Source organism: Dermochelys coriacea, chromosome 5, assembly GCF_009764565.3.
Source record: "Dermochelys coriacea isolate rDerCor1 chromosome 5, rDerCor1.pri.v4, whole genome shotgun sequence".
In the NCBI taxonomy this organism is placed as follows: Eukaryota; Metazoa; Chordata; order Testudines; family Dermochelyidae; genus Dermochelys; species Dermochelys coriacea.
The window spans coordinates 79,563,327-79,591,253 of record NC_050072.1 but is presented as its reverse complement, the minus strand read 5'-3'; the positions used below and the strand labels follow the sequence as shown (position 1 = coordinate 79,591,253).

The following is a 27,927-nucleotide window of genomic DNA, read 5'->3' as shown; positions in this document are numbered from 1 at the left end:
TCTATGACTTCATAAATGTAGAAATGCATCAGATCCATGGACAAAAGCTACTAATGATTATGCAGAAAGCCCTGTCCTACAAATGTGTTTTGTCAGTTACTATTGCAACTAAAATGCTATTATTATTATTGATAACTATAATTATTATTGAGTTATTACTGATAACTCAAAAAGAACATCTTCTGTCAAGTGACACACTACATCACTACACTAAAATTCACAGATCAGATATTAGCAGGAGTCAATTAAAATGAAATCACAGGAAATGTTATGCAGTTTCTATAACAGTTGACAAGTAAAGGTGAACATATTCTATAAAGGCTTTATTATTTCAGCTTTAGAGAGTTACCTTTGACGTCACTTGCATTCAAAACAGTTGTTCCTAATATTGTATTATAGGCAGAACAGGTAGCCATGCTTAACACATAATGTTAACAAAATCCTGTTTTGGTAGCTTATAACTGCAAATTTTAACTGTTTGCGCTGAAGTTTCCATATCATTTGTCAGCCCCAGGCTGAATTATTTACTTTTTTTAAAATTATTAATTTCAGCTAAAACGTTTCAGCTATTTCTCAAAGAGATCAGGAGAAAATATATTGGTAAGCATATCTTAAAAATATTTACAACCATTTTGCTAAGAATCTCTTATGCTTCCATGCTTTGAGGCATGGATTTGAAATTTGACAAGTCACAACACCCTGGTATCAGGGGTTTGCCTTTTGTCATCCCTGTTAAAACCCACAGGAATTTGGCCATGTTACAAGCCTCTTAATATCTTAGTTCACATAGTTTGGCAGCTAATTCTCTGAATATTTCATCTGCAGAGTGGTCATATTTCAGATCAGGAATATTGAGACTGAGGACTTTCTTTGCAATTGCTCCTCCAGGCAGCCATAGTCTGTTGTGGCAATAGCCACAGAAATCAAAAGCAGGGACATCACCTCCTGTACTCAATGCTCCTCCAGCCAGCACTAGGTAGTGAGGAGAATGAGAAAGCAACCTGATTTGAATGCAGAGAGGTGGTAAGGGGAAGACTGAATCTGGACCAGGAAGCTAACCAGAGTTGCAGGGAGAAGACTGGGAAAAGGACAGGCAGGAGGGCAGAAGAGTCTATAATCCCTAGAGTACACTCCCCTCCAAATCTGGAAAAGAATTCCGTTTCAACAATCCTCTGCTGTCAGCAAATATTATGTGAAACCCACTGACAAAATGTGCATCTTCTACCTCTAGTGGCTGGTCCACAGAAGATGACAAACCTACTGCAGCTTTCAGTTACTGTTAGAATTCTGCCATCATTTGAACTGTACTGTAGATCTGGAAGTTCTATTCCTCCTGTTGAAGCAGGAGGGAGTCGCTATGCTTCTACATGATGGAATTTCTTTTCAGCTTGATTTTTTAAAGGAAATTACATACAAAAACTATATTAAAAGATTAAGATTTCAAAGTCAAGCAGTCAAAATTTAGGAAATGCCAGAATTAAGATTGTCCATTTACAACCTTGTTTGTATCCATTATGATAGTCTACATGATCACATACCATTTTTTCCACAGAACTCCTGCCTCATTCAGTGCACAGGATGAATAGTGCTCTGGAATTCATTACAGTGTATACTGAATGAGGCTGCTGTCTATACTACCCTGGCCTCATTTGTTTCAGAAGAAAGGTGTGTAGTAATTGAGGACAGGGACTGCAGTAACTTGTGCCTTAATTTGTATTTAAGGCAGCTGAATGCCATTCTGAAGAACTGGGTTTTAGCCCTACCTCTGCTACACAGTTCCTATGTGATTCTGGGCAAGTCACTTAAACCAAACTTTTCACGGTCTGCCACTAACTAGGTGTTCCTCATTTTCTGAGAGCCCAACTTGAGATAGTAGGGCTGCAACTGAAGTGAATGGGACCTGTGCTTAGAATAAACAAGGTATCATAAAATGAATGAGTACTCTGAAAAATCAGGACCTCAAAAATCACGTGTCAGATTATTCACCCAAAATTAGTGGACAACTGGCAATTTTGTCTAATTTCTGTGGCATGGCTTCCCACATCTGTAAGTCAGGGATAAAATCACCACCTCACTTCACATAGAATGTGTGAAGATAAAAATTCACAGGTGTTTGTGAAGCACTCAGGTAATGGAGTGCCACGTACTAGACCACGAGGAAATTCTGTATTCAGTGCACAATTTGGACTGTGTGTATTAAAGATGGCATAGGCCCACACAAAACAATTAAAAACAAAACAAAATATTGAATTAAAAACAAACAAGGTACAAACAAGGTGGCTGAATTAAGTTTGAACGATTAACCTTAATTCCGACATTTCCCAACGTGAATGCTTGACTATGCAGCCGTAACAATCTAATAATGTAGTTTTAAAAAAATATAATCCACTATACCTGATCTTAAAAACCTTCAATGATGGGGATTCACAACCTCCCTTGGAAGCCTGTTCTAGTACTTAACTATCCTTATAGTTAGAAATTTTTCCCCCCAGTATCTAGTTTAAATCTAGCTTGCGGCAGATCAAGCACATTACTTCACAGTGGACATGGCAAACAACTGATCCCTATCTTCTTTATAACAGCCAATAGCTTATGTGAACACTTTCTCAGGTCCGTCTCTGTCCCTCGCCCCCAGTCATCTTTTCTTTTTTAACACATCCAGTTTTGGGGTTTTTTTTAATCTTTCCTCTAGGTCAGGTTTTCTAAACCTCTTATCGTTTTTGTTATTCTCCTCTGGACTCTCTCCAGTTTGTCCACATCTTTCTTAAAGCATGGACCCAGAACTGGACACAGTACTACAAGTGAGGTACTCACCAGTGCCAAGCAGAGTGGGACAGTTACTTCTCATGTTTTACATATCATATTCCTGTTAATACATGCCAGAAAGATAACAGCCTTTTTTGCAAGTGCATCACACTGACTACTCATTCATGATCCACTATATCCCCAAATCCCTTTCAGCAGTAGTAGCAGCAGAATAATCTAGCCACTAATTTCTCATTTTGTAATTGTGCATTTGATTTTGCCTTTCTTAAGAGTAGTACTTTGCACTTGTCTTTGTTGAAGTTCATCTTGATGATTTCTGACCAGTTATCCAATTTGTCAAGGTTGTTTCGAATTCAAATTCTGTCCTCCAAACTGCTTGCAGCTCCTCCCACCTTGGTGATATCCACAAACTGTATAAGCATACTTTCCACAACATTATCAAAGTCATTAATAAAAATATTGACTAGTACTAAATCCAGGACAGACCCTTGCAGGAAATCACTAGATATCATCCTCCCATTTTGACAGCAAATTATTGATAACTACTTTGAGTATAGCCTTTCAACCGCTTATGCGCCCAACTTGGAGTAATATCATTTAGAACACATTTCCCTAGTTTGCTTATGAGAACGTCAGGTGGAATTACATCAAAATCCTTATGAAAAATCAAGATATACTGTAGCTACATAATTGAAAGATGGGTAAGGAACTGGTTAAAGGGAAGACTATAACAGATCACACTGAAAGGTGAACTGTCACGCTACAAAGAGGTTATTAGTTGAGTTTCTCCAAGGATCAGTCTTGGGACCAATCATTCAACATTTTCATTAATGACCTTGGCACAAAATTTGCATATGACACAAAGATGGAGGTATTGCCATGAAGGAGAAAGACCAGAAGATCATATGAGAAGGTTTGGACAACCTTGAAAACTTGAATAAAGAGAAATGGGATGAAATGTAATAATGCAAAGTACAAGGTCATGCACTTAGGGACAAAAGAATTTTGCTATAAGCTGGGGATGCATCAGTCAGAAGCAATAGGAGGAGAAAGACATGGGGATATTGGTCAATCGCAGGATGATGATGAGCCACCAATGTGATGCAGCCATGAAAAATGTTAATGCAATCCTAGGATGCATCAGGCAAGGTATTTCCAGTAGAGATAGGGAAGTGTTATTACCATTATATAAGGTACTGGTGAGACCTCATCGGTAATGCTGTGTGCAATCCTCGTCTCCCAAGTTTAAGAAGGATAAATTTAAACTGGAACAGCTGCAGAGAAGAGCTACTAGGATGATAAGAGGAATGTAGAACCAATATTCAGAGAGGAGACTTAAGGAGCTTGGCTTGTTTAGCCTAGCAAAATGAAGCATATGGGGAAATATGAGAGCTCTCTATAAATACATCAGAGGGATAAACACCAGGGAGGGAGAGGACTCATTTAAGTTAAGGGCTAATTTGGCACAAGAACAAATGAATATAACCCGGCCATTATCAAGTTTAGGCTTGAAATTAGACGACGGTTTCTAACCATCAGAAGAGTGAAGTTCTGAAACAGCCTCCTCCTCCCACACACTAAATGTTCATATGCGCCCTGCTGGCATACACTAAAAGTTCTCTTGTACACTTTAATGTGCTCCCATTTCAGAAAGGGTAGATTACAGTACTATGAAATTTTAGTGTGCATCAAAAGGGTCTACCTGGACACTTGGTGAGCAGCACACATGAGCTTGCCACAACTATAGCCTGGTCTACACTGGGGGGCATTGGGGGAAAAATCAACCTAAGTTACACAACTTCAGCTATGTGAATAACGTAGCTGAAGTCGATGTACTTAGATCGATAGATGTACTCACCACAGTGTCTTCACAGCAGTGAGTCGACTGCTGACACTCCCCCGTCGACTCCGCCTGTGCCTCTTGTACCAGTGGAGTACAGGAGGCGACTGGAGAGCGCTCGGGGTAGTACAGACATACCCTAAGTGTTTCTACAGACAAGTCCTTAGCACACTAATTCACACCCACAACTTCTATAACATCTAAGGTTTGAGTACTTGGAAGCCATATTTTCAATAGGTAAAAAAATATCAGTTTACAATAAATTAAAGTTAAATACATATACTCACAATTGCAAAAACAGTGTATAAATATACTACAGAATATATTTCCATCAGAGTGAATAAGCCAGTACTGACATGAAAATATTCCAGAAATAAAGTTATATATGAAACCAAATGGCTTTTAGTCTGTTTTTTGTTTTGCTGCTATGGCTACCTGCTGATTTAAAAAGATGTTATTAAAGGACAGTTACACCCCAAGATCAGTCAACTCATGTTTAATCCATTGTCAGTTTTCACATTATTTTGCAGTCTGATACACTGTACATATGTTTACCTCCAGATCCTAATTGCTTGTAGAATCTGTATTCCAAATGTAGCTGTGGTGCTCTGGACTTCATTGGCTCCTGATTAAAAAAAAAAAAAAAAAAAAGCAAGCAGAAAGGATTTAACCCTTAAAATAAAACAGTTTATCTCAATTAGTTTTTGAATTATTTACTATCCATTGTTCTAATAATCAATATATAGCTAAGATGTCTTTACCAAAAAAAAAAAAAAAAAAAACCCACAACCACCAGTTTTACACTGCCAATACTTAGTGAAAATGTACATGGTGAAACGAACTGGTGTTAACAGATTACAGAAGGTTAAGCAGTCCCCATCCCAAACGAATTCTATATTAGATTTAAAAAAAAAAAAAAAAGACGGTCAAAACAGGATTATTTGGGTTGCAAAGGCAAGCACTTGAAAGTTAGAAAATGCCAGATTTACAGTTGCCCATGAAATCTTCATTCTGACCTCTGTATTGAAGGAGACAGGAATCATGTGGGAAAAAAGTATGTGATCATGTAATTAAGATTTAGTCACATGCACAAGGGGGCACAATTAAGATGTAGAGGTTAACTATAAATCTGGCATTTCCTACCTTTTGAGTGACTAATTCTGCAAACTAAACATTTTTACCATAAGTTTCTTGGTTTGTCTGTCTGTTGAGAGGTTTATTTTTTTAAAATAAAGTTCTACTGAGTGCAACTAACAACCCCTCATTATGTATCAGTGGGTAATGAAGCCTGAACCTTCACCATTACTGCACAGACTAACTCTTGAGCTACAGGACCAACTACAATAACTGACAGCAGGTAAGGCTGTTATCCCAGTGCGGGGGCGGGAAGAGCGGAGCGGGATGGGATGGGATGGGACTGCTGGAGTAGCCTAGAATAACTACACTTTGGCTTCTCTTTCCTTCTCCTGCTACCTCCTCCCTGGAAATTTGGGAAAAACATACCCAGGCCGAGTCCCCCAGGGGCATAGGCGACTAGTGCCAGGGGCTCTGCCCACAGGGTAGGGAGCCCAGCTTGGCTTTCTTCTCCACCCCGTCCCTCCGTACAACTGCTCTGGCAGCTTCCCGGTGTTCCCAGTACAGCATGTGCTGCTGCTGCAGCAGCAGCTTCTTAGCCCTTTTGTGTGTTCAGTTATTTTGGCAAGCTGTCAAAATTTTCCTGAGGAACACATGAAAGAAAGGGAATGGTGAATTTTTTTTTTAAAACAGTTTATATCTCAGCAAGAGCTGAAAGGAAATTTCATGACAAAAAAAGAATTTCCCTAGTTCAAGGACGCTATTCCCTTTGAGTATCTAAGGTCTACAGCAAACAATGGAAGAATGAGAGTTTCCCAAAGAAAAGGTACCAAGAATCCTTTACCATTGTAAGGGTTCAGCAATCTAAATACAGGGGGTGCTAACCAGCTGACTTGGTAGATCTGGGATAGTAACACATTTAATATAAATTCAATGTAAGTGAAAATGCTGTTCTATAAAAAAAGTTGTGTAAAGCACAAGAAACTGATAATAGCTGTGATCCTTTAGAAGACATCTTTCAATTATGGGTTATTCGGAGCCTTCCAATAAAGCATATCACTTGATCACTGTTACCTAACTGGCATATCTAGTTAAACTAGTTAGAAAACTTGGCTATACTGGAGTATCACTGACTAACGTATAGTATATCAGTCTTTAATCCAGTTGTACAGAATATTGCTTTCTCCCAAATGCATGGGATTCAAATATAGGATCACAAATACACAAAATTAAATAATATAGTTGAAATTTGCTGTGTAATAAAAGTTTTTCTAAACTATGCAATTCTGCTGTAACTAGTATCATATAATGCAATATTAATGTCCCATGAACTGTTATGTAATATCTTCCTCTTATAAGGGTAAGGAGGTAGGTGTGTCTCATCTGCTCAAACACTCAGTACAGAACTGCATTTTCATGGGAAAAAAAGTGTATATACCTACTTATCAGACTACAGAGAGCATTTAGAAATTGGTCTCAAAATAAATGAGTGTGTTCCAAGTCAGTGATGGAGAATTGCTGGGGTAGAATCGTTCTGGGAAACCACCAGAATGGAATGCATTGGCCACGTGCAAAGCAGCCAAGCAAGCCAATCTGAAAGCTCTACACCAGCTGAAAATTCCCTTAGTCAAGAGGAAGTCTCCAATGACCATGTTCTCCAGCTTTAGTGCATTTTTCACCATTATCTGATGAATGATTTGAGGGATTAGTTATCCATCAAATAATGCGTAACATAACATTCTACCAGTTGAAGACTTGCTTTAATACTGGAAAAAAGTTGGATAACGTATCTGATGAACAATGTTCAACAATCTCTGCTTCATACACTAAATGCAATTCCGACCGTAGTTCATATCACATGGTTCCAGTGAGAGAGGACAATGCAGAATTATCTACAGAGTGTATTTTATTTCCATAGGTAACAATTTTGAGAACACACACAGTTGGCTGTAATAAATATCTCTAGCAAGATACAAGAGCATAGTTAAAGATAATCTCACCTTGTCCTTGAACTTGAATTTAAATATTGTAAAGAAGGTTTTTCTTTACCATCTAAGCTCCATCTTAATAAAATTTGCCCAAAAGCAAATAAAGCAAGTCTAAAAGCAATAAAGAACAATTTTGACTATAAACAAGAATGCTTAAGTAAGAAATCAAGCATCAGATTTAAAAGCAGAAAAATGCAATTTGTTTTATGAGCTGTTAAAGACATCCTGTGCCAAGAGCTAGAACTATAGTTCCAGAGATTTACCGGAGTGTGCTCTGAAGTATCTACCACTACCCTAACTTTTTCTTGATGTTCAAATGCTGAGGGATCTAAACAGCACACTGTTGCTCTCTCAAAGGAGGCATGTTGAGCTTTTTCAAGTATACAAGCACAAGACTTCACTATTTTCCATGTGAAAAGTTGCCTCACAAGCCTTGCAGCATTCCTTAGATCATTAGTTTTTTGTGAAAGCTTTCACCAGAGTCAGTTTTACATCCAGGCAGGGCCAGGATTTTTTAAATTATATTCAAGTTTCCATACAAAGGAAAGTGTCCCTTGTTTTCCCTAGATGAGAATGGGTCTTCCTCTGAAGGACAGTCTGGTGGTTAAGACTAGGCTGAACTCTTGGCTCTGCCACATGCTTACTACAAAACTTTAATATCTATCTCAGTTCCCTATCTGAGAAACAGGAACTGTTCCTTACCTCAAAGGAATGCTGTTTGAATATGAACAGCTTCTGTGAGATGCTCATATAGTTGTGATGAGAGAAACTTTCCTATGTTAAACACATACACTTGTCACAAATATTTATGAGTGCTGTGTTTTTATTGCATATTAATTTGTATACTCAATGCACACCAGGAAACAAGAGATCATTGGTTTATTCATTTCCTTCTATAACAATTTGATAAAAGAATTTAAGCTTTGCAGAAGACAGTTGCTCACCCTAATCCTAACGGCAGAGACCCAGGGTCTATGTAAAGGTTGTCCTACGACAATGTCAAAGGACACAGCTGCAAATCACTTCATTTCGACAATTTTTAGCTCCACTACAGCCTCACAGTCCAATGGTAACTTTTACTTATTGCAGAGCTGCTGCATTGTACTCCTTCAGTCTCTTTTGTATACTCTAACAATGCACCAGTCTGACTACAGGATGATTTCAGGAAGCAGATTCCCATTGGAGACAGGGGTCATCACGCGAGTATTGCTTCTTGTTGACCGCTCATTCCAGGAACCATACCAGCCTGTTAACTTTGTCTGTATTTACAAATATAAAATAAAAACTAATCCAGGTTCTCTCTGCAGATATTTCAGTATATCATCATTCTGGGCAGCAATAACTGATGATCTCATCTCTAAAAACTTAAATGTCCTGTCTGCCTCCTGTATCCAAAGGGTTCTTCCAACTTCTGGGATATACTACACCACAGCACTTTTGTTTCCTCTTCATTCCCCTTGGGAAATGATTTCTTGCAGAGGTTCAATGGAGACTGAATAAACTGCTTCAAGGCTACTGACGACAAAATAGCAGGAACTTCCTTTCAATCGTTTTTATCAATCTGATCATTTAGTAATGGAAAGAATTATTATTTTCAGATTGGTGGAGCATTAAGTAGCAATTCTCTTCTACTAGTGTAAGTTCAGGTTTTTTTAAAAAAAATTGTCTTGCATATGATCTAATCAGAGGATTTGCCATACTGTATCAGACTAATTGTATATAAAGTCTGTGACAAAGTTCCTCCTCTACCTTGGTGGGTTTTGCGCTTATTGGTGGATTTGCTCACCTTGGAGCTTCACGACAGCCCTCAGTTTGGCCATTTTCGTGAACCCACAGTCCAGGTCAACTCCTTCTGTGTCTGATCAAGAGTTGGGAGGTTTGGGGGGAACCCGGGCCCGCCCTATACTCTGGGTTCCAGCCCAGGGCCCTGTGGAATGCAGCTGTCTAGAGTGCCTCCTGGAACAGCTGTGCGACAGCTACAACCCCGTGGGCTACTTCCCCATGGCCTCCTCCCAACACCTTCTTTATCCTCACCATAGGACCTTCCTCCTGGTGTCTGATAATGCTTGTGCTCTTCAGTCCTCCAACAGTACGCATTCTCACTCTCAGCTCCTAGCGCCTCTTGCTCCCAGCTCCTTACACATGCACCACAAACTGAAGTGAGCTCCTTTTTAAACCCAGGTGCCCTGATTAGCCTGCCTTAATTGATTCTAGCAGCTTCTTGATTGGCTGCAAGTGTTCTAATCAGCCTGTCTGTCTTAATTGTCTCCAGAAGGTTCCTAATTGTTCTGGAACCTTCCCTGTTACCTTACCCAGGTAAGGTAAGGGACCTACTTACCCTGGGGCTAGTATATCTGTCTTCTATTACTCTCTTGTAGCCATCTGGCCCGACCCTGTCACAAGTCACATATCCTACTATTACTTTATTATATAAATTGCTCCACTGGCTCTTCAGACAAAACAATCCCTGCCCTAAATAGCTTACAGTGTATGCTTAGATACAGTATGGCAAAGGAAAAACTACGAGTGTGGGGAACTTGGGCAAGACTGGACATAGTTGCTTTAGGTAGTTGTGCATTTATGTTGATGGGTCTATTTTTTTAGAATGTTTGTTATGAACTGTAATAGATGTTTATGAATAAAGGTTTGCGGGAAGCTTATTTGGTTGGTGGTTTAACATGCAGAGTGGGTGAATATGTGGGAGCAAAAGAGAAGATAATGGAAGGAGTGGGAGAGTCTGAAGCATGACATGTGGCAGGGCAACAAGGGAAATGTGCTTGCCAGACAGGGACTGCAAGATAATAAATAAAAGTAAATGAATAAAAATGTTAACAAGATAAGGAGTGCACAGTTCAGATGTTCCCAAACTGTGGTCAATGAAGAACTGACTGGTCATGCGATGCTAGTTATGTTCAGATCTTAAACGGAGGCTTTGTGTACATAGGACCAGTTATACCAACATAATCCCCCAAGTAAAACACATTCAGATTTAAAGAGTGGCTTTTTTCAGTTTTAAATTTAAACCCTTCCCAAGTAAAAAAACTAATTTGAAAAAAAAAAAAAAAAAAAAAGACAGAAGAAGAGCATGTCTATCTTTTGGCTTACCAGTGAAACAATCTGTTTAATTCACACCTTAAGATATAAAAAAAATTCTGCATAGATAAGGACCATGTTTACAGAAAAGTAAAGCTACATGAAATGTTTACCCAGCTTTTTCCCCCCATACAAGAACTCTAGCAATTTACACAGGGGATCGTAAATGGGAAGGAAGGTGATGATATATTTCTGAACAGGAAAAGAGATTGCTCATGAGAGCCTATTAAGATGTGGTCCACACTATGAAAAATTCGTGAATCCCTAAAGTCAGGAAACTGTGGGTGTAAAAGCACTTTCTGCTACTGTCAACCACAGGCAGCTTTCAGGAGAGTGCAAATACCCGATGTTTCAGAAGGTTAAAATAAGTAATTCATTTAACCAGTTGTGCAATAATGTATGTAACATTTAAAAACACTGAAGTTTGCAATTTTTTTTCTTTGTTTACATAAAGAGCACAATAAAACACCCTTGTGAAAATTAAAGCATAAAACCACAAACAGTTAAAAACTCATTTCATGCCAAGAGCACCATCCCCTTCTGAATATCAGTGTGTGATGAGGTGGACTAGGCCCTGACTCCCTCTGCTCAAGGCCTCGCAGCCCTGCCATACCCCACCCCAGAAAAGGGCAGTGGAGAGAGTCCTTCAAGTTGCCTAGAGTGGCGGTGTGGGATGTAGCCAGAGAGGGGCAGCAAGGAGCAGCTAATCCAGGTTTAGCAAGACCATATAAAAGGAGCTAAAGTGCAGAGCAGAGTTCAGCTCTTTGCCAGAGGAATGTGGATGGTGTGCCTGACTGGCTGAGGGAGCTACAGGACCTAGGACAGAGCAGTGCTGGCAGCGATTGGGGGGAGGGGAGCAGAGGCCGAGAAGGAGCGCTGAGCTGGCCGCTGGGACTCAATAAGGACCAGACCCTGAGGTAAGGGTGAAGAATGTGCTGGGGCCACGGGGAAGTGGCTCAGGGAATTGTAGCAGCGACTCAGCTTAGTTGAAGGGACATGGTAGATGGTTGCTATCTTTAGTGTCTCTGTAGGGCAGGCCCAGGGATCCCACGCCAAATACTGACAAACTGGACTTTGATGCATCCCTGGAAGAAGAACTGAACTGTAGTGGTCCAGCTGGACAGCTTGGGCCTGAGCAACCCCGAGAGGGCGAAGACATTGCCTCCAAGGAGGGAGCCTTGGGGCACCACTCGATACCAGAGCAGGGACAATTAGAGAGATCCCAGAAGGGGCTGAGAGACCATCGAACCAGGGTACTGTGATAGGCCCTGCTGGACTGATTGAGGAGTGAGTGCAGAGATAGGCCTGCAAATAAAGTGACCTTACAGAGGGTGCTGAGATTGGCCCCCCTCTGAGACTTATACCCTGGAAGGGGGTTGATTTTTATCTCACATACAGACTGTGAGAGACTCTGCCCAAAGGGCTGAGTTGCTGAAGACTCCACCGCAAGCCAGAGAAAGTGCAGGCACATGCACTTGGACAAGAGAGCGCTTGCGAGAGGTGAATGCCACCCTGTTACACAGTATCTATACCTCTATACCCAACAACAGTGAGAGTTGGGATTTTGGCCTTAACTTTGAATTTCCTGCTTTTTGTTAGATTATGTTAACACGCTACTTCCTTTTCATTGCTTCAAGTGATCAAGTAATGATAATTCTGTCTTGCACTTTGTAAAAACACACACTAAGGCTTTACAAGTAATAGGTCTCTTTCAGAACTTCTAAAACAAGTTATTTGAAAATGGTTCTTAAAACTTTCTATACAGCTTTAAGTGAAGCTCTTGTAAGACTCAGAGGAATTAGCAAATCAATATGGCAAAACTAAATTGCCAAATCACAATCACTTCAGAGGTTGAATGAAATACCTTAAACTCATTATTTTATAAATAATTCATAAAGTGGCCATGTTTATGAACATGGCAATTTACTCAAAAAATCCATAAATATTACCAAATATTATCAGATTTACATTTTTCTTAATCTGGAGTACCATGTAATTAGTGCTCCAAAATCACCAATCATGCAGAAGACACTATAAAAGGTTTATTGTGATTATACTACCTCAGCAATTATCATATTTTGAACACAAATAACTCAGCCCATATTTAACTTGTACTGGACTTAAGAGTTTCAGGCATATTTTAAAAGGAAAATTAATTTAAAACTAAGGTTACACAATTTTGCTCTTTGGGGAAAAAAGTTAGTTTGGGATGTTTATTCCAGTTCCTACTTGTGAAATGAACTTTGTATTTGGCAACCCTGACTTAACCATGAAGTAGTTTGGTAGAAGTTCCTCTCATAAGCTTACTATATAATTATATTAAAAGCATTTACTTTTTAGACTTGCCATTTTTTATTTCGCTATTCCACAGCTCAGGTTTTCATATTCTAAATTTCACTTTATATAACCAGAATGTTCAATATATAAGGTACTGCAAAAAATATTCTACAGCTGATTTGGAATAACTCCATGGCATTCATTAGTGGAGCCTAGAGACAGCTATGAAGTTTTTCCAAAAAAAAAAAATGTTAATAAAAACGTTACAGTGCTTTACACCTTCATACATTTGTAGGTGTTTTATTTGTTTGGTTTCTTTTTAAAAGCCTCAATCCATTCTGAAATATCTTCATTATTATAGAAGATAACATTGGTTTACCCACAGCTTAGGGTTTGTCTACACTTACCGGGGATCGACAAACGGCAACCAATGCATCAGCAGTTGATCTGCGGTTAATGACCCACTAAATCTGTCCCCCAGATCAAGAAGAGTAGGGAGAGTCGACGCGAGAGCATCTCCAGTCAACATCGCATAGCGTGGACCCCGCGGTAAGTAGATCTAAGCTATGTTGATTTGAGTTACGCTATTCATGTAACTCAAATTGCATAGCTTAGATCAAATTTCCCCTGTAGTTTATTCAAGGCCTAAGTCACATCCACAAGCACAGCAGAACTTCAATTTAAATAATGGTTGAAATTTAGGACTCTTCTTCACGGGGGGCGTTAATCCACAATTTTTTGAGTTAATCCACTCTGAAAATACTTGCATATAAACAATGCAATTCATTATAGCGCACTCACTCCATATTTATCACAAATTCCAGAGTCCTGCTTCAAAATGAACTAACTTTGCTGCAAAGTGAGTTGGTCCCATCTATTGTTCATGTACACGGAATGCTGCTGAGAACTTCGACAGTCAACCAATGGCTATCCCACATCGCTTTACAGGTGACCATTACGGACTTGTCTGTTAATCTGCATGCCCTATCCTGCTCTGTCCCCTCCCCTTTTTACAACTGGCATACAGCACCATTTTCTCCATTTGCTCCTGGATACCAGTTTATTGCAATACCTGAAAGAATACAACACCCTGGATCTCATTGCCATCTGAGCAGAAGCATTTGTGCAGGAAAGTCTTGTAGCCTCCCACCGCAATTAAGACATTTTTGTGGACATTGCTGGGCAGATGTCCATGAAGGGCCCCAGCCGGGATGCTGAACAGCGTCAGATACACAGCAAAACAGCTCAGAAGCACCTACATTAAAATAAGGGCCAACAGGAAAAAACTCCAGTAGGGGACATACAACCTGTCCTTTTTAAGGTACTGAATAGGATTTTAGATAACTACATAACCACCCAACCCAGGCAACTAATGAAGCTTGCTCTCCCCTCGAGGAGCACCAGCGGAACACCCCAAATCCCAGGCAGCAATCCAGAAAAGGACTGAGGCTGATCCTATGGAAGGAACCTTTGCATGTACTTTTTTAAAACAAAACAATACTATTTTAAGTTATAATTTGTTAGTATGCCATACTAGCTTCCATGCTGGGTGCCCCACAGCAGCAGCTATTGTAGGTTGATGAGAGATAGAAGCCTTTCTAACTGAGGTCAAAATCTCCCTCCTGCCCTTGACCCAAACTGTCCATTTGCCACCTTCCCACCACCACCCATTCACTGTTCCAAAATGGCAGCTACTCGAGCCAGGTAATTGGCCTCCATCTCAAGCTAAAGCCCCAACTACCTAACATTTTTGGGCCCACGGCCATATACATATTTTCTTTTCTCCTTTCCCTTCCCTCAGATGCCCTGCCCAATACCACCCTCACTCCAAACACATTTGCCACCTCAAAATGGCTGCCAGCAGCATGGCACTGCTACAGTCTCTCCCTCACTCCATCCCACAGCAGATTCAAATAAGGAAAACATTCTTTTGTGAAAAATGCAAAAGTTTATTGAAGCAGTGATTACAAGAAAAACAGCATTCTCTTTTCATGAGATAGACATCAACAGTGTATGCCCAAAACTATAAAGAGTACAGCCCCCCTGTAAAAGCCCAATAATATGCATTCTTACAGATTGGTAACTGTGAATGCATCAAATAATCATTGCAGAACCCTGTCTATTTTACTTTGTACTTTCAACGTGTTCAGGTAAGAAAGCAAAATCTAAGGCTAAGGAATTGTTCAATTTTTGTTCGGAAACTAAGGAATAGCTGCATGGCCTTCCCCAATGGTATAGTTTGCAACTCCTTTCCACTCCAGCAACACTTCTAGGGGGACCATCTTAGTGAATAACTTCACAGTGTATCTCCCTGTTCTGCCCTTTGCCTTTTTGAATATGATCATTTTCTGCATCCTAGTCACCTGCCTCAGTTCAACATCATCCAGAGTCAGGACAGCCTTCTGGTGATGTAGAAGGAATTATGCACCTTATTTATTATGCAGATTATCCCTGCTAACCCCTCCAACATCATATAAGAACCTCCAAGGCACTGCAAAGCAAGACAGAGTACACAATTCCCAATCACAGCCTCCTTTCCCTTTCCCTGAACCCTTACCCTCAATCCTCCAAGGCACAACAGCAAAGCCACACAGCACAAACTTTTTATTAAAGCTAATGTTAAAAAAGATTATATAATACGTTGAGACAAGAGTATCTGTACATCTGGATATAGTGCTTAGATTAAAAACAAACTTTGTATTTGTGAATAAAGTCATAAGATACATATAGTGCATAATCAGCAATAACCCAAATTTAGGTGAATGAATTTAAGAATACAGTTTAGATATCTAGCATCCATGCATTTGGGTACATTACTCCTGAAAAAAGTTGTACAAAGAATTGGTGGCGGAAAGCAAAATATATCAATGAGTGAAGATTGTCCCTCCTGGTATTGCCAATATCCGGTGATGTGTTTTAAGTAGATGTCCCTTGAGCACCTGATGGCATCTGATACCATGAGTTGCCGCATCAGCCGAGCGTAGCGTTGACCGACTCCACATTCTCTCAGCATTCGCTCATTGCCAGGGTCCTATGCGCCCAGAGCTTCAACGATCAGCGCATGAATTTGTACCTCGTAGCCCCTAGCTCTCAGGGTGTCAGCATATTTCTCCAGTTTTCGAGATTGGGCATCGTGGAAAGCCGGGGTCCTGTTTTCAAAGGGCACGGTGACGTCCACCATGATGACCTTCTTCCGGTCCTCGTTGGTGAGGACGATGTCTGTCGGTTCTAGGAATGGTGGAGTTCATGGTGACCTTCCCTATGGACATGGGGTAGTGTCTTGTTGGCATAGCTGCACTTCCTGCATCAGTTGTCCTGATTCCCATGAATCATGGTGGACAGCTCCATTCAGCGAGACACAGGTCTGGTGGATGAACCTCCAGTCAGCAAATCAGCTGAAGCTGCCCCCAGGGAGGAAGTGGTTGCTGGCATCCCACTTGCATGTCACCTCGAAGGCCTTGCCCTGGTCCGGCTTCTGTTTCAGGTTTTCCATGTATTGGCAGCGGATAGCATCCTTCTGGACCCTCTCCAGCATGGTTCTAGCTCTGGGAGTGATGGTGCGCTTCATGTTCTTCACCTCTGGCACCAGGACTCCCAGTGCATACACTGCTTACCATCTCAGGGGTTTCCCCAAGACTTGGAAGAATCTCAGGGAGATAAAGCCAGAAATGCATAAAAATGTTATCACAGCCTCTCTAGAATATGAATAATACTCCTGTCTCATTTTTTAATGCCCCCAAAGCTACAGCACCTACACTGGCCAGACCTCAAAGACAAGGCCTTTGTCAGTGGCTGGCAAACCTGACGGGGAAAAAAAAAAAAAAAAAAAAAAAAAACAGAAAAATTGTGAAGAAATGTTCATAAATATCATTAGTCTCCCCATCACAATAAATAAATAAATAAATAAATAAATAAAAACAGAGAAGAGAAAAGAGATGGAGGCAGTTATCTGAGGACAGAGAGTGAATCTGACAAGGAGCTCTCCAGGGAGTTCACTGCAAAGGACAGCATAGCAATTGAACTGCGATGGCCAAAGTCAGTATGGAAAAAGACAGGGAGATGGCAGAGGCAACTCCTGGAGAAGATAGGAAGCCAAAAGGCCCCGTTGTAGTGCATGATACTATTAGGGCAGCAGGCAATACAATACTGCAAACCAGCAGCTAGCCAAGTTATGTAGGCCACGGACAACACTGGCTACTGGGAACAACTCCTCCCCACTATACTCCCGCAGAACTGCTCCCAGAAGCCATTCCCCTCACGGACACCAGCTCAAGGCACATAGAACAGGGCACATGGCACCCCCTCTTTTGAGCCCTCCATCACCCCATATAACTTTTGAGCCTCGGCACTCCAATTCAGAAGAAGCAGAGCCAAGCTGTTTATTCTGCTGTGACTTTAAGTGCCCCTGCTCCTTGCATAGTTCCCTGCACTGAACTGCTGCACTTTACTGTTTTGTTTCACTGCTGATTTAATGAAAAGATTATTTATCATGAGATAATTGTTGCGTAATACATTTTTATTAAACAACCTGATGAACTGTTGATGCCTTTAAAATTTCATTCATTTTACACAGAAAATAATTACATTTTCACTAATTCATCAGGGTTTGCAACCACATGCAGGTAAATACACACAGTGCAACATGAACTGCCACAACACTGCATTTTCAACACCCATAAAACAATCCAGTACATCTTTGCAATCTCAGGCCTGAGGTTCAAAATAAGATCAATAGGCATCCCTGACAATATCACCGTGGCTATTAGCATTTTGTCCTCCATACTTTGCTGGCTGCTCAAATGGCTGAGCAAATCTCTGCATCTCTGCCTCCCACCCATTTTCTCCCTTACACTCACAAATACTGTTCAAAAAGACAACATTTGGGATTTTTTTCTGCTGCTTCTAGTCTATTCCACACACAAAGCCATATTCCTTTCCAACTGCCAAATGAATTCTCAACTGTCTTTATGCAACTATTGAGGCAGTAGTTAACAGTTCCTATCTTCTAAGCAGCCAATTCAAAATGATCTGGACAAACTAGAGAAATAGACTGAAGTAAACAGAATGAAATTCAATAAAGACAAATGCAAAGTACTCCACTTAGGAAGAAACAATCAATTGTACAAACACAAAATGGGAAATGGCTGCCTAGAAAGGAGTACTGCAGACAGGGATGTAGGTGTTATAGTGGATCACAAGCTAAATATGAGTCAACAGTGTAGCACTGTTGCAAAAGAAGCAAATATCATTCTGGGATGCATTAGCAAGAGTGTTATAAGCAAGATTTGAGAAGTAATTCTTCCACTCTATGCCATGCTAAGGCATCAGCTGGAGTATTGTGTCCAGTTTGGGGCCCCACATTTCAGAAAAGATGGGGACAAATTGGAGAAAGTCCAGAAGAGAGCAACAAAAATTATTAAAGGTCTAGAAAATAATGTTCTGAGGAAAGATTGAAAAAACTGTGTTTGTTTAGTCTGCAGAAGAGAAGTCTGAAGGGAAACATGATACCAGTTTTCAAGTACATAAAAGGTTGTTACAAGGAGTGTGAAAAATTCTTAAACCTCTAAGGACAGGACAAGCAGCAACGAGCTTAAATTGCAGCAAGGGAGGTTTAGGTTGGACATTAGGAAAAACTTCCTAATTGTCAGGGCAGTTAAGAAGTGGAACAAATTGCCTAGAGAGGTTGTGGAATCTCTGTCATTGGAGGTTTTTAAGAACAGATTAGACAAACATATCAGGAATGGTCTAGTTATTACATAGTCCTGCCTTGAGTGCAGGGGACAGAACTGGATGATATCCTGAGGTTCTGGTCCCTTCCAGTCCTATGCTTCTATGAATGGCTTCACTAACCAGTGAAGCAGAGGGTAAGCCAGGTCTTCCAGGATAAAACTGGAGGAAATGTCCACACTATTAATGTCTATAGTGTTCCCAGGGCCAAGAAGTATTACTTCTATTAATTTAAATACACCTAAATTTCAAAAGATCTTAACACTGTGGATTCTTCCAGACCACCCTGAAGTTATGTCTATAAACTTGCAATGGCAGTTAACAAGCCCTTGGAGTACCATGGAGAAATACCCCTTTCTATTTATGAATTCTGAGCCCTGACTCGGGGAGGAGAAGAGGAGGCAAAGAGGCACATGGATCCCCATCAGTTGTCCCAATACAATCCGAGAATCACACGAGTACAAAAATCAGCAACTTCCAGAGCATTATCAAGCTTTATAACCCAGGGGAGCAGTACCTTTTCCATGGCATCACACACCTGCCTGACAATGGCCCCAATGGGTATGACACTTGTCCACATGTACAGGGCACCGCAAGTTGGTACACTGCTGCTGTAGCTGCAGGGTCAGTTCAGCACATATCTCCAAAAAGTTTGGCCTCCCAGAAATTCCTTTCACCAATGTTGGTCATCCCAGCTCTGCAGAACAATCATTTCCCACCAATCCATGCTGGTTTTCCAAGGCCAGTAGTAGAGCCGCATGCTGTGAAGCTGCTTCAGGAACCAGTCCTCTACTCTGTTGCTCTGTGTCTTTCTTGTTCACTTCCTTGTTCTGCCACCACTGGAGATCCTCCTGCTGCTGGAGGAGCTGCTGCCACATTGTTTGCTTGATGGTGAATCAGGCAAAATTCAAAACTGAATTAATACAGCTTTGAGTGTTAAAATACAGCCCGAGTAGGCAATGCATATATCAAGGTTGCCAGCATACTGGTGCCAAGCATTGTTGGGCCCCAAGCTCCCCACAGCAATTCAAAAATGGTGCTACCAATCCTTAAAAAAGGCAGGGGCAGAGACAAATGAATCACAGGATTTAAAAAAAAAAAAAAAAAAAAAAAAAAAAAAATAGTAATCAGAACCCGCCTGGCTTCCACTTTGCATCCTACAACACTCTGAGAAAAATCCCAGAATGCACACTGCTTAACAGCAAAGCAAAGGAGCGCCCTTACAGAGTGCCATACGCGCAGTTCGCAGCAAATCGCTGCCGAGTATACACAATGATGCATGTTGACAAAGGGTACAGTGCCTTGGGTGCAAACTATTACTACAGCTTCCGTAACATGTGTTACCTGACAGCAAAAAGCTATGAATTAAACTCCTCTGCAGACAAGCCCTTAAAAAGTGGTGTGGGAAAGAATGTCATGGTCATAAGCGTATCACATCTGATATGGACATTATAAGTATTCATTAGTAAATTACATCAAACATCTCACATTTTACAGATCTCAGTAATAAGGCAGCTACCTGTTCACAGTGAGAAGCAAGAGTAGAAATGATGACAGACGAGATAAACTGAAAAGTTGGGAGTTAATTGGAAAAATAGTCATCCAGGATCTCCACTGCTTCTGTCCAGCAGAGAGCAGCAGAATTTCTAGATTCTTTCCTCTGGGTTTTCTCTGTCATCACATTTTTCAATCCTCTACTGCTATTGCAGGAAAGAGGAATCCACCTGGTATGATTGGTGGACAGATTCCTGAAATAGTAGTCAGTCTGGTTCACCCATGAAACTAGTGACTAACTGAAACTAGTATAATTCAGTGGTAATACATGCAAATAGACTTAGTTGCATATAAACAAACCATTATTTGAAAGTAAATTTCTAACCAAATTCACATCTCAAATATTGAGAAAAGTCAGTCTGAATACAAAAAATATTAACTTACCAGCTTAATTGCCACATATTCATTTGTGTACAAATTTTTTCCTTAAAGAAAGACAAAAACAAGAATGTCAGACTCTGACGGGAGTTGCTTTTAAAGACACAGAATTGAGACAGATCGATTTTGCCAAAAACTACATCCACATAAAATATTAATGAGGCTCCACTATGGCTATTTGCTTCAGCAACTAAAACACACTACTTGCCAAAGAGCTTATTGACAAAGTAACACTCAGGCTTGTGACCAGCCTAAATAGCACCCTATGTTGTAAAGCAGAATCAGCTATAAAACTTACTCATTAACACAGCTAACAAGATTTGCTACTGTTTACTTCATCCCCAAAACTCCAGGCCTATCTCTGTTAAATACATGACTGAATAGATACAATCGGAGGGGTGGTGGGGGGTTAATATTTTCAACAGAGTAAGAAAATATTTAATTGCTAGTGAAATACAGAAAAATTAAAACTAAACAAGTAAGCCTGTCTGAAGAACACATCAGTGTTATGCACGCCTAGATTAAGGAAATCAAATGCTGTTATAATTTTAAACCCGATTTAAGCATTTTGATTACAATTTCAAGTTTAATATGGATTTTTTTTAAAGAAAACTAGGTTGCACAAGAAAGAAAAATCAGTGCAAACAAATTAAACAAAACAATATGCACTGTTCCAACAGAAAAAACTCAAGTAGTTAATTGCAAGAAAGGTTACATTTGTACTCTAACAACTCCTATTTTCAGTTATTTGTAACTCAGTGGAGGTTTAGATTTTTTTTTTTTTTAAAGCTAGCTTTCCTCTTGCTATTTCTTTAAAAATACATTTAACTAAGCTGCTAAACTTTAGTGGCATAGGTTTAAAGAAGTGAATGTAATGATTTTTATACTATATTGTCAAGAGAATGCATTTCACAAAGAACATGCCCTAAACAGCATCAAAAGCTGGATATGTTGCTGAGACACAATATAGGTCACTGACCAATTGTATAGAAAGCACTGCCGGATTCCAAGGCTATTCTGTGGCCCTCAGTGACTTTACCTAGTTAGTTAGCACCAGTTCCTAACATCTTTGTTGCTATTTGGGAAATGAAAGTTAGAAACTGAACAGATAGGAGGAAAGTAAAAACATTGAGATGGAGTGAAGAGGTGGTGAGAGAAAAAAAAAAAGTCTGAAAAATATCTGAAAATATTCAAGTGGAACAGTGGGGTGCATTTGATTACTGTTAATTTCACGGAAAAACATGCTTGAAGAAAAACTTCACAGCCATGATACCGAGACTGTAAAAATTTACTAGTGCAAATAATTTCAGATTTGGGGTTTGTTTTAAAAAATGAATATCAGCCAATTGCATGGAGGTAAACTAACAAGGGTTGCAGTTTTGTCATGAAAAATTTTAACAGAGTTAAGGTAAAACAGGGTAAAAGCTCATTGTTAACACATAAAACAACCTGTTTACCAGTATTTTAGGATGATTTACTGGGGAGGAGTTTGCTATTTTAAAGATACCATCAATTTGAAAAATCACATTTCAAATCAGGAAAATTTTGTACTAACCATTAATACAACAAACCTGTATGGTTATTATGGCTAAAAGACCACAGAATTATTTCTCTTTTTTCAGTTTTACTTCATCTACAAAATGCTGCAAGATGCACATTCACTATTTTGTTGACTGTCAATACTGAATTTTTTAATTCTCCACTAAATATGTTTTAACAACTAATTATAGGGTGTTCTATCAGAAAATTGACTCAAATTAAATTAAAGAATTCAAGTCAATTGTGTCATTTTAAAATATATTGAACTTATAAAAGGCATCAGATTTGACAGCTCAGGAGAGTTAATTCCTCTCTTTAGGCACATGATGTACCATCGGTTATAGGCAGCAGCAACACAAGTTTTCCCTCATAGCATCATGGATGCACGGTTGAGTTGAACACAATAGGAATTGCAAATTAAGTCCTATTAAGAAAAATAAGACTGTTTAGTTTGTTGCAACTTGAACACAGTGTCTAGTGCTTCAACTTTAACAGAGTATCTAGTGCTTACAAAGGCTAAAAGCCCCAGCTCCCAAAAGTCAGTAAGATTCTGAATTTTGCTGGTGGACCATGTGCCTGTAAAAGGAGAGGAGACCTGAAGCCTTTGTGGGCTGATATTTCCATTTTGATAACCTCTACTCCTCAAACCCATCTGGAGGGGGAGAGAAGATTCCAAAGTACACAGAAACTCAGGAGAATCTACCCCACATTATGGGTTATATGATGGGAGCCCTGTCATCACACGCTAGAACCAGTTAAATGCCTGGTGAGAGAGAGCAGGAGAGTGGGCACACTGCCCAGTGTTAAATTAATCCAGTTGTGGCCTACCACTTAAATACATCCAACGTGTCTGTTCATTCGCTTACATGTCCTGATCAATTTACCACATCACCAACCTCTATAAGCCATCAGAAAGATATGGTAACATCTTTTTTCCCCTGCATGGAGAGATCACAATGGCTTCCAAGTTGTTGCTAAGCTCCTTCTATCTCAGAGGTTCTCAAACTGGGGACTGTGACCCCATAGGGGGTCATGAGGTTATTATGTGGGGGGAGGGTCACAAGCTTTCAGCCTCCACCCCGAAACCCTGCTTCACCTCCAGCACTTATAATCACGTTAAACATAAAAAGGATTATCTGAATTAATTGGGGGGGAGGGTTGCACTCAAAGGCTTGCTGTGTAAAAGGGGTCACCAATACAAAAGTTTGAGAACCACTGTTCTATCTAATAGTCTTCCATTTATCCCAGGTCTTAACTTTGTTGCTCTACATTAAGACTGCAATCCTGTAAAGATTTATGCCCATGCCTCAACTTTATGACCTGCAAGTCATTTCATTGAAATGCATAACATTAAGCACATGCATACGTCTTTGTAGGATTGGGGCCTAAATTATTTATCACCACATTCACACATGCAAAATTCTAAGTGTCAAATAATCATAGGCTTTTGTTTTAAATTACAAACAGAGTCTATGACAAATCTAATTTTAATCATAACTTTTAATGTGAATGATCTACAAATTTAAATGATTTTATACAATACATTCTGATAAAGTAGAGACTTTTCATGCTCTGACCAGACATTCACTTTTAGCAGAGGCAGATAAAGTAAAGAAGGCCAATGCACATGGCTGCTGTAAGGGAAACAGCACTGTTCTTCCTTCCTTGCACCTCTCTTTCCCCATCAGTTATCCAATTCTATTTCTCTTAGGTTCATGCTCCCCTGTCTATTGCTCAGAGTGCAGCCGATGGGCTTTTCTAGTTTCAATCTCATACTCATCTATGTCTAAAGTCAGCAGATTATCCACTGCTAACTTTGCATGTTATTCACACTAGCAAGTTGAGCTGTTGAGATAGAAGTAGACTTCTCTATTACCTTCAGCTGCTTTCGCACTTAGGAAATCCCAATCACCACAAGCAGCGAAGTAAAAAGGTTACAAGTACTGAGTCTATTTCTCCCTGTTTCCATTCTACTTACTAGGAAAACCAAAACCTTGCCAAAATACATCAAAACAGATACACAATAATAAATATACATTTATGTGACAGATAATAATAGGTTCCTACAGGCTATGTCAAATTTCACAGACCTTATTTCTCATTTCCGTTTTTATCAAAAAAGGAAGAGAGACCAGACAAAAAAGTTCTGTTATGAAATGTCTGGAAGAAAAAAAAACTTCCTGAATTTCTTATAGTTGTCTTAACAAATGATATTTAAGAGAGTTAATACACTGGTTCTATTTAGTTCATACAGTGTCTAAAATCCATTGAAAAAAATTCTAGCAAACAGAAGTTAAGGATAGAGTTATAGCCTAAATTCTGAACTTCATAGGTATGAGGACAAACTTAGATCCTCAATATTATTTTATCAGTTTTATTACAGCCACAAATAATTAGAATGCAACTAAACACATAGTGTTTCCTGCTGAGTGCGCGAAAGAGGAAGAAAAAAAAAAAAAACAGTAACATATCTGAATTGCAGTTAAATCACTGGATAATCGAGAAGTGCATACAGTATACCAAAGTCTGTGCTAACAGATTAGTTTATAAACTCTTACTATGAATAAGCATGTTGGAAAATTAAAACTTTGAGAAAAAATGCACTCTTGGACTTAAACCAGTGCCCAGAGTAATGTGCTTTACAAGGGTTGGATATTGTTAGAGAAGCTATCCTCCTCATGACAAACATTAAACTGTGGTCCCCTATTCTGCCCTGCAGTGATTATTCATAGATTGTCTGTATTCCATGGTACTCTTCAGAAAATTAGTTGGCCTGAACAGCAACCTCTCTCAAAATAGATTCAGGTGTCAGACAGAGTGCATACTTGTGTCACTGCTGAGCACAAAATGGTTTTATTTTTTAATACCAGTATTGCACTAACTGCATAGGCAAACTCAATCTGAGATACTTAGAACTCAAAAGCTACTCTACAAAACCGAACTATTTTACTTAGCTAGATTTTAAAACTTAATACTCAATAGCGTACCTAAGGCAAATAAAATAACTTTTAAAACACTGCAACCTTTATAATGTTCAACTCAACCTTTTATATAAGTGCTTAAATATAGACTATGTGTATTTTACATAAGTGTAGATCTCTGTTTATTTTTCCCTTGAATCAGAAAGTTGTGAATTTAACTTAGTCTGAAACAAAAAAATGTTCACAAACTCAGCGTAGTAATACTGTAGACAAAATAGACAAAATGATTTCAATTGACATATTTACTTGTGTTTTTATATATAAAGTCATTACTTTGTCTGCAGTATTACTTGATATGTACACACACACACACACCCACAAGACTAGGTAATTCTATACGAAAAATATTTCAGAAGGTGTGATAACCAAGATGATATCTCTGCAAAACACTAAAAAAACCTGGAGTACTATAATAGGAAAAATAGTTTATATGGAAGGTAAACATATTGTGAATGTCTAGTTTGAATGTACATCTTGAATCAGATAGAGTGGAATAAGGAATACCAGTCTTACCTAATCGTAGTTCTCCAAAATTACCACATCCAATTTTTTTGCCAACTCTAAAGTTAGGTCCAACCATTAACACTCCAGAGTTCGAAGAGCCTGTGCCACGTGGATTGTGACCTGAACGCCCACTAGGCCGCGCCATTCTATCATCTGATTTGTCCTTGTCTTTCTTTTTACCATCCATATCAAGTTTATGGTACTCCACTTTGAATTTTTTTTTTAAAATCAAGACTAGCAAACTCAAACGGGATAATGTGAGAATGGAAACATCACTAGTTAAGTGCTCCAGCTGGTTAATCAGTCACTAAATTGTAGTTGGTAAGTAGTCAATGGCTGCATATTCATCCCATTCGCAAAATAGTTTTCCTTGGTAGTCTTTGAAGCAAAATATATACTCAGTGTGTATCCTACCAGCAGGATTTACAAAGACTCTGTAAACGAAAAAGAAAATTAAACAGAGTATACATATTTGGAACAAGATATCTTCCTACATTGTCACATGATTAAAGTATAATCAATAGAACTTTTTTATATACGCTTGTTGCGCAACATTACCATAGTGACTAATTTTTGCCCCCAGATTCATATACACAACTCCCACTGATTTCAATGGGAATTATGCAGGAAAATCTGAAAGCAGAATTTGAATACAGATTGTTATGTAATATATTACTTTTTGCAAAACATATCCAGCCTCAACTATCTAGTGTAAAAACTTGATACTGTAATTTAAAGAATGTCCATAAAATCTCAAATCGGTTATGTCAGTTTTGAAGCAACTGATAGAGCACTTCAGACAAAAACCATGTACACTCATTCTCTGAAGCTGATAAAAGCATTCAAGTTAAAAGATTCAAAACTACACTTATTTCTTTTCCTTTTTCTGAATGGTAAGACATCTTATTTTTGATGCTTAATGTAATGCTTAACAGAGTGCCAAGTACTTTTAATATATTGTTCTCCATTATTTCTAGTATTGCCAGCTTTGAAAATAAAAGCTTTTTTTTCTTTTATTATTAAAGGAATAGTTTTATCACACACTTTTTTGGTTCAATTCACTTGATTGCTTAGGTACTAGTTCCAACAAGACTTTCATCAAAATAGATATTATATGTTAGTGTACTGCTGTCCAGTAGAAGGATCAAAAAAGGACTTTATTTAGGCCCTACATGAATGGTGGCTATTGTTTGCTATTTGAATCACTTGATAAAAGTCATTTAAAAACCCCAAAGTTCAGATGACATGTACCCATCACATTCCAGCAATCTTAGAGAAGGTCAAATTTTGGTCCCAAGACTATTTAACAATATCCTTTCACATAATATTCTATTTTAAATGTTAGGATTACCTGGAAGTTAAACTCAAGATGTCTCTATTTAAAGCAAACTTTATAAACTATCACATTCTAAAACACATTGTTTTTGGAATATTTTCAAACATAATTTTAGAAGAACATATGTCACCTTTTTCATCTGCTTCTGGCATACACAAAAATACACTAAATCAATAGACATGACAACTATCATAATGCTACAAAATCAACATGCAAGTACAGAAAGGAAGAGCCATGTTGCCATTCCCTGCCTAGATGGTACAAGAGTGCAAGGGAGAATACCCTCCCCACTGTTGACTTCTGTCAATTAAATCATGGTTGTTTCTGATATGATCTTAACTGGTGGCTTTAAGCACCAATCAGTAACTGGGCTGACCATGTCAACTCAGAGGGAAGTACATAAAGACATGGACAGTTTGGGGAAGATACCGGATCACCTAACTCTCAAGAGTACATTTGAGGGTATAAAAGGCATGCTCTGGGACCATGAATAAAACAAAAGGCCTGTTTCCAATCTGCTTGTCTAAAACATTAGATACTCAGAGTGGGTCTCTGCTTCACCCAGAAAAGCTCAAAAGGATTTGGACAACTGTTCATACCACCATGGAGGTATAAGGTCATTTTGGATAAGCATTTAAGTATAGCCTGCAAGGTTATTCCTGTCCATGTTGTTTGCCACAGGTTGTCTGGAGCAACTGTGAGAGGTCTAAGACAACAGAATTTTATTTTTGGGGGGTGGGGAGAAGCAAAGGAGAACCTGGCAGAACATGATTCATTTATCACCAGCTTCAACTGTATCTCACTGGGTCTGGAGGGTTACATTATCCACACTAACTACATCTCCATCTCCAAGTAATCATTCTCTTCAAG

The 27,927-nt window shown here is 39.2% G+C and overlaps 1 protein-coding gene across 15 annotated transcripts in view; it reads right to left on the bottom strand.

Moving 5' to 3' along the window:
* CSNK1G3 (casein kinase 1 gamma 3) overlaps nucleotides 1-27,927 on the bottom strand; it is a 169,281-nt gene that overhangs the window by 97,279 nt on the left and 44,075 nt on the right. For 13 of the 15 annotated variants that reach the window (XM_043514318.1, XM_043514308.1, XM_043514309.1 and 10 more), the window contains 3 exons: nucleotides 25,731-26,155; nucleotides 20,704-20,744; nucleotides 5,162-5,231 (listed from right to left, as the gene is read on the bottom strand). In XM_043514318.1, the coding sequence (XP_043370253.1) occupies nucleotides 5,162-5,231; nucleotides 20,704-20,744; nucleotides 25,731-25,908 (289 nt within the window). In that variant the 5' untranslated portion in view covers nucleotides 25,909-26,155. The remainder of the gene's footprint in view (nucleotides 1-5,161; nucleotides 5,232-20,703; nucleotides 20,745-25,730; nucleotides 26,156-27,927) is intronic. The other 2 variants (XM_043514316.1, XM_043514317.1) reach the window with 1 other exon arrangement.